The sequence below is a fragment of the Anguilla rostrata genome, unplaced genomic scaffold, assembly GCF_018555375.3.
Source record: "Anguilla rostrata isolate EN2019 unplaced genomic scaffold, ASM1855537v3 scaf0952, whole genome shotgun sequence".
In the NCBI taxonomy this organism is placed as follows: Eukaryota; Metazoa; Chordata; class Actinopteri; order Anguilliformes; family Anguillidae; genus Anguilla; species Anguilla rostrata.
The window spans coordinates 1153-13665 of record NW_026986315.1 but is presented as its reverse complement, the minus strand read 5'-3'; the positions used below and the strand labels follow the sequence as shown (position 1 = coordinate 13665).

Genomic DNA, 12513 nt, shown 5'->3' with positions numbered 1-12513 from the left:
AGCAAAGCGGTAGGCCACACAACTGAGGAGTCAGTTGCGGGAACGCTGGCGAACGTATTAGACGTGTCGGCCGCTCCGCTCTGTATTTAAAGTAGCGACCTCTGTAAAGTAGCGACCTGCCTAGATAACTTGCGTTGTTTGTTGTTTTGTTAGTCTGTCTCACTGTCAGTATGTTTCTTTTAAAGTATTGCTCGCAACTGTTTGCACTTGTTGTTCAAAAAAACAACAACTTCCCACTTCCGGTAATCGTTGGAAACACCGCGAGACTTCGCAAGCCTCTACCAATTGCAAAACACAGAGTGGATCTGAGCAACCTACGGCCCCTTCAGAGTCACGATCATGCCCCTGTCTCTTCACTAAATATTATACCTGTCAAATTGGTCCTCCTCAACACACTGTCTCTCACTAATAAGTCTCTTCTATTTTATGATTACCTCATGGACTGTAATACTGACATTCTTTGCCTGACTGAAACCTGGCATCGTCATGGAGCTTACCATACCTTAAATGAGACTTGCTCACCTGGCTACACATACATTCAAAAAGCTCGCTGCTCCGGCCGGGGTGGAGGCTGTTTTATAGTAGATCCGAGTAGATCTGAAAATTTCACTGCTTTCATTACCAAGTGTATCTTCTTTTGAATATTTAGCCTTTAAATGTAAACCGCCCTCTGCCATGACTGTTTTAGTTGTTTACAGACCTCCCAAAGCTAATGCAGCCTTTTTATCTGAAATGTCTGACTTCTTCACCTCTCTCTGTTCCTCTTCAAAAAACATTGTGATTTTAGGAGATTTTAATATTCATGTTGATTCACCCACCTGTACTCTTGCTTCAGACTTCCTTAACTTACTCGACTGTCTTAGCTTAAAACAACATGTTGATACCTCTACTCACAAATGTGGCCACACACTGGATCTTCTCATAACCAATCACCTTCCTCTAAATAACCTGCAGATCTCAGACCTTGGCTTCTCTGACCACATGGCTGTGTCGGCAGATCTGGCATTTCTCCCACCTCCAAGAAACTCCAAATGTGTCATTCATTTCCGAAACATAAAATCAGTTGACACAGTGCAGTTTGCCCAGCATCTCCAGACTACAGCCTCTCCTCCTATTGGTTTATCTGCTGAGGAATCTGTCTCCCACTACAACAAACTTCTGGGTAAGACACTCAACCAGTTCGCTCCCCTCAAATCACGCACTGTATCCTTCTCTCGCTCTGCCCCATGGTACACCCCTGAACTAAGAAAAATGAAGTCGGCTGGACGTAAGCTTGAACGCCTATGTTGGTCTACATGTCTCACTGTTCACAAGATCGCCTTCCATGAACATCCATGAACACTCGCTAGCACTAAAAAATGCACGGTCATCTTTCCTCTCCAACCTCATTGACCGTGACGCTGGCAACCCCAAGCACCTTTTCTCTACAATTAACCACCTCCTAAAACCAGCATCTCAATCCCCTATTGAAGCATCTGAGTCACAGTGCAACAATTTCATTAAGTTCTTCAAGAACAAAATAAACAATATTAGAGCTCTCATATCCTCATCGCCCGTCCTCTCACCCCCCCTTCCTACCCCTCCCCCGCATTCTACATCCTAAACGTTCACTTCTTTCTCTGACATCACCCCCCATGATATTGAAGAAATCATTACCAAAATGAAACCTTCTACCTGCCCACTCGACCCCATTCCCACCACTCTGCTTAAAACCTCCATCCCTGCCCTCTGTCCTCTCATTGCAAGCTTAATTAACATCTCTCTCTGCACATGGTAGTGTTCCTTCCTCACTAAAAACTGCAGTCATCACCCCCCTCCTAAAAAAACCCAGCCTCGACCCCGAAGTCCTCCTGAACTATAGACCCATCTCCAACCTCCCGTTCTTGTCCAAAGTCCTGGAAAAAGTGGTTGCTGCCCAGCTTCAACTCCATCTCACCTCCAACAGATTAAACATTTCAATCTGGTTTTCGATCTGGTCACAGTACAGAAACTGCCTTAGTTAAGGTCACAAATGACCTGCTAATGGCCGCTGACTCTGGCTCGCCAAGTCTGCTGATACTGCTTGACTTGAGCGCCGCCTTTGACACTGTTGACCATTCCCTCCTCCTTGAACGGCTTAACAGTTATGTCAGCCTCTCCGGACTAGTCCTAAACTGGTTTAGGTCCTACCTCACTGACAGAGCAGAATATGTCACTCTGGGGGACTTCAAATCTGAAACCCACCCAGTCACATGCGGTGTCCCGCAAGGATCAGTCCTAGGTCCCATTTTATTTAGTCTGTACCTCCTTCCGCTTGGCCGCATCATCAGTCGCCATGATATATCTTTTCACTGCTATGCGGACGACACACAAATCTACCTCAACACCCTCCCTAATGCCTCTGTTGCCATCACACGCCTGACCATCTGTCTAGAGGAGATAAGGGCATGGATGTCCCACAACTTTTTACAACTTAACAGCAGCAAACTGAGGCCCTCCTGATTGGCACACCCCACCAGACCGTGCACTCAGACACACTTCAGCTCACCATTGCAGGGCAAACCATTCCCCTCTCCACCTCCGTCACCAACCTTGGCATTAAGTTTGATCCATCCCTCACCTTCGACAGTCACATCAAAAATATATATAAAATTTCCTTCCACCATCTGAGAAATATTTCTAAACTTCGCCCCTCACTTAATCACTCTGAAGCTGTGGAGCTAGTCCATGCCTTTATCTCTTCCAGATTGGACTACTGTAACTCCCTCTACACAGCCAAAAGCCTTCAAAAACTACAATACAGTCAAAACAGTGCAGCCCGGATTACCATGCAAGTTCGCAAACACGAACACATCACCCCCATATTGGCATCTCTTCACCGGCTCCCCATAACCCAAATAATCCATTACAAAGTCCTCCTCCTCACATTCAAATGCATTCACTCACATGCCCCAACCTATCTGAAGGCCCTGCTACATCCCCAAACCTCCACCCGCAGTCTCAGGTCCAAGGCCATCCACCAACTCCAGATTCCTAGGACCAGACTCCGCACCTTCAGTGCTGTTGACCCTCGCCTCTGGAACTCACTGCCAAACCACCTTCAGCTCCTTCAAACACTCTCCTCATTTAAAACTGGTCTCAAAACCCACCTGTACCGCATTGCCTTCAAATAACTTCCTCCTTGACTTCTTTACTTGTTGTTTTAACTTTTAACCTTGTACTATTTTGTCTGTGTTCCTGGTACTGGTCGCTTTATTTTATTTTATTTTATTTTTCTTTCTTTTAAAAAGTGTACTACTGTCCTCTTTTATTTATTTATTTTTTTTTTTTGTGTATTGACCTCACAACATGTACAGCACTTTGAGATACCGCTTGAAAAGTGCTTTATAAATAACATTTATTATTATTATTATTATTATTACAAGCTCACAAAATGTGGTGCTGAAGCTTGTAGCGTGTAAAAATCATCTTTCCATGGTTGGAACACTCACTACAGAGTTCAAAACTACCTCTGGAAACAGCATCAGAACAAGAACTGCTCATCAAGAGCTTCATGAAGTGGGTTTCCATAGCCAAGCAGTTGTACACAAGCCTAAGATCACCATGCGAACCAATGCCAAGCGTTGGCTGGAGTGGTGTAAAACTCACTGCCATTGGACTCTGAAGCAGTGGAAACGCATTCTCTGGAGTGATGAATCACGCTTCTCTATCGGACGCACAAATCTGGGTTTGATGGAATGCATTGTGCCAACTGTACTAGCCTGAATAGTGCCAATTGAAAAGTATAGAGGAGGAGGAATAATGGTCTGGGGCTGTTTTTCATGGCTTGGGCTAGACACCTTAGTTCCTCTGAAGGGAAATCTTAATGCTACAGCATATAATGACATTCAAGAGAATTGTCCCCTTCAGCTTTGTAGCAACAGCTTGGGGAAGGCCCTTCACTGTTTCAGCATGACACTGTTCCAGTGCACAAAGCAAGGCACATAAAGAAATGGTTTGCTGAGTTTGGTGGGGAAGAGTTTGTCTGGCTGGCACAGAGCCCTTACCTCAACCCCATCAAAAACCTTTGGGTGAATTAGAAAGCCTTCAGCCAAACATCAGTGCCCAACCTCACTAATGCTCTTGCAGCTGAATGCAAGGAAGCCCCCACAGCCATGTTCCAAAATCTACTGGAAAGCCTTCCCAGAAGAGTGGAAGCAGTTACAGAAGCAAAGGGGGGTCCAACTCCATATTAATGCCCATGGTTTTGGAATGAGATGTTCAACAAGGCTGTGATGTTCAGGTGTCCACACACGTTTGGAAATGTAGTGTATGAGCATACCCCAGTCAATACACTTGTATGCAAACTCATATTCACACAATCATTCAGCTTACAGGCTTTGAAAATGCAGTCAGTAAATTTGTTTTCTTCCTTGTGAGAAAAATTCAGACATACTCACACACCATACTTGAATTATTTTTCAATAAGGTCAAATAAGGGGTGACATAGCTCAGGAGGTAAGACCGATTGTCTGGCAGTCGGAGGGTTGCCAGTTCAAACCCCGCCCTGGGCGTGTCGAGGTGTCCTTGAGCAAGACACCTAACCCCTAAGTGCTCTGGCGAATGAGAGGCATCAATTGTAAAGCGCTTTGGATAAAAGCGCTATATAAATGCAGTCCATTTACCATTTACATAGTGCACAGCACTACTCACCCCAGTCTCTGTAGTTTACATTTTGGACTCTTCAGTCCAGCACAGAGCAGCTCCACTCCTGAATCCCCCAGGTTATTGTAGCTGATGTCCAGATCTTTCAGTGGTGAGTTTGATTGGAATGCTGAGGCCACAATATCACAGACCTTCTCTGTGAGGTCACAGCTGTTCAGTCTGAAAAGAAGAGCTCATATATTATAATTATAATAGGTATACATAAAACATATGGTAAATTATACAAAATGATAGTGTTCAGCGATGAAGAGTGAAACTGAGGATTTTAAGGTTGATGGTGTTGTGAGGAAGATGTCTGAGCTACACTCTCTAACTGCAGCGCTTTGGAACTGAGAATTAGATGTCCTGCTGGACTAAACTCTGACAGTTCGACAGGTGTAATTCTGACCCAAATGGCCCCTTTTCTTATTCTGTAAGTTCTCTGAATTGGGGCAAAGAGCCCATCTACCTTTTCTATGATCTTTTCTCTGGGCTTAACCCTCCCATCCCATCCCATCCCAGAATTGCAGCTGCCATCTTTCAAAGTGGACAGTGAGTTAACTTGCAAAGGGAAAGATGCAAAATGATAACGCACATCTTCCAAAGAGGACAGTAAGGTTGTTTCTTTAGATTTGGTTTTCTGTGACAGAAAACCTACAGCATTGCAAGCTAAAATACAGTTAATAGTAGATTCACTTTAGAAGCAGATAGATATGAAAGTGATCTGTTCGCATATAACCAGCCGTGTGTTCGTTCTTTTGGTGTTATATATGACCAGGTAGAGAAACAAGGTATTCCAAAGGTCTGTGGGAACACCTGTTAATGATACCTTTGAGATTATTTTGTTGAGATAGTGATATGTTTAATGGTGCTGCCCAAGGAGACACCATTCAGCCTGTTCTGGGCTCTAGGAAGCTTCAGAATCCCTGTACAGGTGAAGCTTTAGCCTGAGACAAGCCTCAGAATTAACTCAAGAACAGGCGCTGGGGTTAGAGGCTAATTTAACAGTTCCCTGAGAAGACCTCACTCTGGCACCCATTATATCCTACAATTCCTTTACATTCCTATTTGCACTCTATCTACAGGCACTTTACTGGAGATTCTAGGTCAGCCTATACCAGAATAAAACAGAGGCCAGGGTGGTACTACTGGCCTTTAAACATGATGCATTTACTGCCTGCCCTAGCCTCCCAACATAGAAACACAGACATTTAATTCATAACCAAACATATCCCTCCCAAACAAAACTTAACGTAATTTTAATCATGACATTGAAAATAAGTGTTATCCTATCAAGCGGCTTAAAAGTAAAATATAAAAAGGGGTATAGATAAGTCTCTCCTTTGTTCTCTTCTAATCAGTAATTAATTATGCATAGTCCAGGAAGAGAAGGGGAACCCCCCTCTTTCAAACACTTGGCAGGGATTCTAACCACATTTGTTCTTATAATTAAAACTTACAATTAAAAGCAAGGAATGTTTTTTCTTCACAAACAGTTTGGCAATTACAGCAATGACTTGAATTAATTCACCAAACTGAGTTTGTGAAGAAAAGGTATGAAGTGCATTTACTAGTCCAAGTCCAAGTTAAGGACAAATGTTGATTGAATACAGGCTATGAAGTTTTCTCTTGTTAAGCAGACATGAGCCTTTGGTCTTGTGTCTTAGCTTTGTCTTTCTTCTCAGCTGTGCGTCTTTGGCTTTGATCAGTTTTAATGTGAGAAAGACAAGCTGTGGTTTTGTTTTGTCTTTCATTCGTTTCTTTCATGACTATCTTTTACTTAATTTCCAGGACTGTCTAATTTTTTGTTTTTTTTTGTTTGTGTAGTTGGGCTTGTGTTATAAAATTGTATGTTTAATTGGACCCTATTTTCTCAGTCAAGGCACAACTGTCAAACACTAGCAGCAATGCAAGGCGCTGGTGAATTTTGGTATTTCAGTAATTTCTTGACTCCAGGCACTAGCACAACTGTGGCACAGTCATAAAAGAGGCTGGTTCAATAAGAATAAATTGACTGTGCGTGTGGTTGGGTTTGGTTTCATTATTGCCAATCAGATCACCCCATTTATTTCTCTTTATGAAACACAGCAAAATGCTAATGTCACCATGGCTGAAGAGCAAGTGTGTTGTGATCATCTCTACTGAAGGGAGGAGAGTTCTCCCCTGTGTGTACAACATTAAATTCCTAGGCCTTGCAGAAGAGCTCATCTGCCTCCAGGCACCGAACCTCCCAAGGACAACAAGAAGTTAGAAATATTGCATGCATGTGTGTGTGTGTGTGTGTGTGTGTGTGTGTGTGTGTGTGTGTTCTCTTTCTCTCTGTCTCTTATGTATTTCTAGAAGTCCACACTGGTGAGCTTGGCTTTCCTCCTAATCCTCCCCCTGCCATCCTGCCAGGGAGAAACCGGCTATGATGCCATGCTGCCCAGGACTGCCCAGAAGCAACCGATCGATAAAAGACCAAATTATTATATCTGGTATAAAGTTTGTTTATGTAACGCTGAAGGCTAAGAGGTCACCATGTTCTTATTCAGTATTCATGCTATATGACTAGACACAGCCAATCATTTATTTTGTTAAATCTTACGATATGCTTATGTATTAACCATGTACCAATCAGAATTATGTACGTTATTGTTAACCAATTGTTAACTTTTTGCTAATAAAAGCAGGGACCGGACTTATCAATCTTGTTGTGTGTAGGTTCCAGACTCTCTGCAGAAATAAATCTGCAGAAAGAGTCTGGATTTCTTAAATGGATATTTCTTATATGGATATACCTCGTAGTGCTGGTTATTCTAAGGGGAGGGCATTTTTTCTGCCCAACACTATGAACTATTTCAACCATTATAAGGACCTCTATAAATCAATGAAGATGAAACTGAATAGTTTAGTTTTTAAACAAAAAACATTTATTTTCTGTTCATATGCCAGTGCTAAGAGGTATAATGAACGGTTCTGTTCCCATGAACAGTTCTGCAGGGAGAATATTCCCAGTCTGGCCAGGAGCAGGAGGCAGTTCGCAGAGACAACCTCCAGTTGGCCTCTCCATGCTGCTGCTGCCGCTACTGTTTCAGCTAGGCAGGCATTGCACTTGTGCACCAGAGGACAGGAAAGAATTTAATTTGAATTTGTGCATTCAGTTTGAATTTACTACAGTTTTTTTTTTTTTTTGCTTCTTTGCTGTCATTTTTTGTTTCGTACCACTATTTAAAATAAACAAAAAAAATTATCTACTTCAACTAAGTGTCATTCATTTCAGACATGCACTTGATAAAATGGATGAACACTCACTAGTGAAACGGCTCCACAGCCAACCAGTCCCTGCTCTCTCGTGCAGGGACTGTGCTCTGTAATCTCTGTAGCGATCGTCACATGCGACTCTGCTTCTCTCTTTATGAAAGTCCTGTAATGTGTCCTCTGTGAGGTCTATGTCACATCCATGGCGTATGGCTATGTAGAGTAGAACACAGCACACCACAAAGAATGCACTGACTTTCTGAGGGCTGTACAGTAACGTACCACACAATCCATCCAAAATTCTAAAATGCATTTTCAATATTCCAAAGGTCCACTCAATCATTGACAAACACATGATTGAAAGCAAGTTTCCAGTGCGTTCTGGGCTCATTGTAAACACTATCTGAGGGGTGTAAAGCCGGTCTCCCACCTGTCTCATTCAAGTAGCTTACACAATTAACTCCACTGCCCAAATAGCTGGTATTGGACTCCATAACTGAATACAACTTTCCTTCAAAATAGTTAAATTGAAATAAACAAATAATTTATTGTATCTGTGTTATGTGTTTATAGATTCACATGTGTGGCACAGTTATAATGCCAAAATAGCATGAGTTAAAACCTAGAATGGGTTGGTTTAACTGCAAATGCATTATTCAACACCACACTCACATAATGAATGTTTCTATTGACACATCCCTGATTGCACCAACAAACCCATGTTGACACAACCAGATAAACCATAGACCAGAAAACTAACAACCCTGGTAAAACTACTAAATATGACACAAGAAATTCCACTTGTGACCCGGTGTGTTTGTGCCTGTGCTGTCACCAAAATAGGGCCCCTTATCTTAATAATGTAACTTAATATAGCTTCTCTTCATTTTAATCTGTTTTAATTGTATGTTCTGACAAAGCTTGATCCATCTGATTATTCTGCCTATCGACTAACTCCTTATCTATTTTACAATTGCTATCTTTGAAAATAATTAGTACATGCATTAAATTAGTAAATAGTAATAGTAAATAAAATAAAATATATGATAAGTGCTGAGGTTTTATATTTGATACTGCCTATGTTCTGGATATAAAACATTAAATGAGGGCACTAGTTAAAACATCTTGATTCAGAAATCAAGATGTTTTAACAATTTTTTTAACCAAATTATCTGTTGCCTATCAATTTTATTTCACTTTATTCTGACTAGAAATTGAAAGTTGGTAAATATGTGGTCAATTATCTGCATTATTAATGACAAAATACTCACATGGCCTTCCTGCAAATCCTGACTACTGGTAGCAGTCTCTGATGACCTCCTGCTGCTGTGTTGTAGGTCTTCAAGTCAAACTCAACCAGGATCTCCTCTGACATCAGTAACACAAATACCAGAGCTGAACACTGGCCTGGTTCCAGCTCTTTATCAGAAAGTTTTCCTGATCTCAGGGAATTCTGGATTTCCTCTACTAGAGAGTTGTCATTCAGTTCATTGAGACAGTGGAACAGATTGATGATCCTCTCTGTTTGATATTCATGTCTGATCATCATCTTAATGTACTGGATTGTTTTTTCAATGCTCTCTGATCTGCTTCCTGTCTCTGTCAATATTCTTCCTAAGAGCGACTGAATGGACTCCAGAGAGAGGCCAAGAAGGAATCGGAGGAAAAGGTCCAGGTGTCCATTCTTACTCTTTAAGGCTTGATCCACTGCTCTCTTGTGTAACTCAGACAGCTGCACTCTGTCACTGTGAGATTTTGATTCTTCTGCTCTGAGTACATTTCTGTTCTCATTTACACATGAATGAAACACAAACAAGGCAGCCAGATACTCCTGAATGCTCAGATGCACAAAGCAGTAGACCTTCTCCTGATACAACCCACACTCCTCTTTAAAGATCTGTGTGCACAACTCAGGGTAAGCTGAAGCTTTACTGACATCAATGCCACTCTCTCTGAGGTCTTCTTCATAGAATATCAGATTGCCCTTTTCCAGCTGTAGAAAAGCCAGCTGCCCCAGTTTCAGGATGATTTCTGTATCTGATGCTGACATCTTCTTTGGGTTCATCTCATTGGTACCATGATACTTCCGATTCTTCACATTTGTCTGAATGAGCAGGAAGTGTGTGTACAATTCAGTCAGAGTTTTGGGCAGATCTCCATTTTCTGCTTTACCCAAAATTGTCTTCAGAACACTAGCAGAAATCCAGCATAAGACTGGTATGTGACACATGATGTAGAGACTCCTGGATGACTTTATGTGTGAGATAATTCTGCTGGCCAGGTTCTGATCTCTGATTCTCTTCCTGAAGTACGCCTCCTTCTGTGGGTCATTGAACCCTTGTACCTCTGTCACTCGGTGGATGTACTCAGGAGGGATCTGATTGGCTGCTGCTGGTTGGGAGGTGATCCAGAGGAGAGCAGAGGGAAACAGATTCCCCTTAATGAGGTTGGTCAGCAGCACATCCACTGATAATGGCTCTGTTATATCACTGTAGTCCTCATTGCTTTCGAAATCTAGAGGAAGTCGACACTCATCCAGACCATCAAAGATAAATACAGTTTTGACTTCATCACCGTCAATATTTTTCATCTCTTTCAGCCGTGAAAAGTGATGCTGAAGAAGTTCCATCAGACTGAATTCTTTTTCCTTCTTCAAATTCAGATCTCGAAAAGGAAGATTGAAGATGAAATCAACATCCTGATTGGCTTTTCCTTCAGCCCAGTCCAAAATGAACTTCTGCACAGAGACAGTTTTCCCAATGCCAGCAATGCCCTTTGTAAGCACAGTTCTGATGGGTTTCTTTTGTTCAGGTAAAGGCTTAAAGATGTCATTGCAGAGGATTGCAGTCTCCTGTGTGGTTTGTCTCTTGGATGCTGTCTCAATCTGTCTGACCTCGTGTTCATTATTGACCCCCACACTTCCCCCCTCTGTGATGTAGAGCTCTGTATAGATATCATTCAAAAGGGTTTGGTTGCCCTGCTTTGCTAAACCTTCAAATATACATTTAAACGTCTTCTTCAGATGAGTTTTCAATTCCTGCTGGGCTCTTTTTATGGATTCATCTGAAGGGAGGAAAATCTGCATTAATTCTTTCATGGTTGCATTGCATCTGAGCATAACAATAGTAAATTAAAGATTTCTGTATGGTCTACAGCTGAGAGTGTGTCACATGCATTAAGGCCAACCAATCTAATTCAGCAGGCTTCCACTTTCATTACAATTACAAGCACATGTGTGCCAGTTTAGTGCATTTGGACATATGAAAAGGCACTGGACTGCACATGGCATATGTATTCATCCCCTGCAACTGCTTCATGTAGCTCTTGTTGTCAAGCAAAATATTACTTCTTTGTAAATGTCTTCTATTTTTATATCTAAAGCGTATTTGATTTTATATATTGGTTCATGCATCTGTGGCAAAAACACATTTGCCCTTGACAACACACTTATTATGTATTTAATATCAATTTGTTTTATTAAATTTGTTATTAAAAACACTTCTTAAAAATTCTTTAAAACAGAATGCTGGCCAACATGTATGAGGTCATAAATGCAAGACTCAGTTCTAGCTCTTGAGTTTTGCTCACCAAATCTGAACACTAAGTAAAGGATACTGTATGTTGCAGACAGAATGAATGAAAAATCTCAGGATAAACTTTGCATAAAAGTACATCATAAGCAAGCATTAGCAGAGCCTCACTTTGCACTATTTGGTGTTCATTCTAAAGAATACTCTGAGATGTCACATTAAAAGCCCAAGACAATTACTGGAGCGGGTCTGCAGGATGTGTGGAGACAACTGATAATCAATCTTCACCCAGTCAAGTCAAGAGTAATCTTTTCCTATTAATTTCTCAAAATGCTGTCCTGTCTTAAGGAAGATACTATTTTTAATAGGCCTGGGGGATAGAACGCTAGCGATATGTACCGCGATAGACACTTCATCAATAGCAATAAGAAAATTGTTCAATAGAATGTTCGATAGTTTTACTTAAATGCATTAAATGCAAACCGCCAGGAAAGCACATACAAATGCGCAAAGTTCGGTTGCATGAACAAACCCCAGGCGTGCTCCCTCCCTGGCTCACAAACAGCCTATAATATCCCTTGTTAATGGAGCGTGCTACGAGTGACACGTAAACAGCCAATCATTTAACAGGTGTATTGTTCAGTTGCACCATTGACATGTGACACAACAACAGAAACAGCGTGGAGTGAGAAAATGAGTGCAGACAGAGAGAAAATTGTTGATAAAAAAGGACAGGTCAGCTCGCCAGTATGGCAGTTTTTTGGTTTTTAAAGTATGACTGATATAGATTCATAGTTTCATTTATTAAAGTTTAACAAGACAGGGTACAACAGCATAAAAACACAGTTTTTAAAATGAATCCTGAAATGCGTCAAACATAACAGCGATCAACATCATAAGCAACATATCAGAACACCGTTGTGTGTAAACTGTGCAGGAAAACCGTCCTGACCAAGAGCAGAAATACAACAAACTTATTTTATCACCTTCGCCGCTTCCACCCTTTGGAGTACGCTGTCATAAAATTTTTCCCAACCATGAAAACTGCCTGGCTTGTTTACATTTTGGACTGATGCCTGTG

The 12513-nt window shown here is 41.5% G+C and overlaps 1 protein-coding gene across 1 annotated transcript in view; it reads right to left on the bottom strand.

The window, feature by feature from the left end:
* Nucleotides 1-10654, bottom strand: part of LOC135246857 (NACHT, LRR and PYD domains-containing protein 12-like) — a 58194-nt gene extending 47540 nt beyond the window's left edge. The window contains exons 1-2 of the mRNA XM_064320142.1: nucleotides 9174-10654; nucleotides 4672-4842 (exon numbers count right to left, since the gene is read on the bottom strand). Coding sequence (XP_064176212.1) covers nucleotides 4672-4842; nucleotides 9174-10531 — 1529 coding nt within the window. The 5' untranslated portion in view covers nucleotides 10532-10654. The remainder of the gene's footprint in view (nucleotides 1-4671; nucleotides 4843-9173) is intronic.
* Between the last annotated feature and the right edge of the window lie 1859 nt (nucleotides 10655-12513).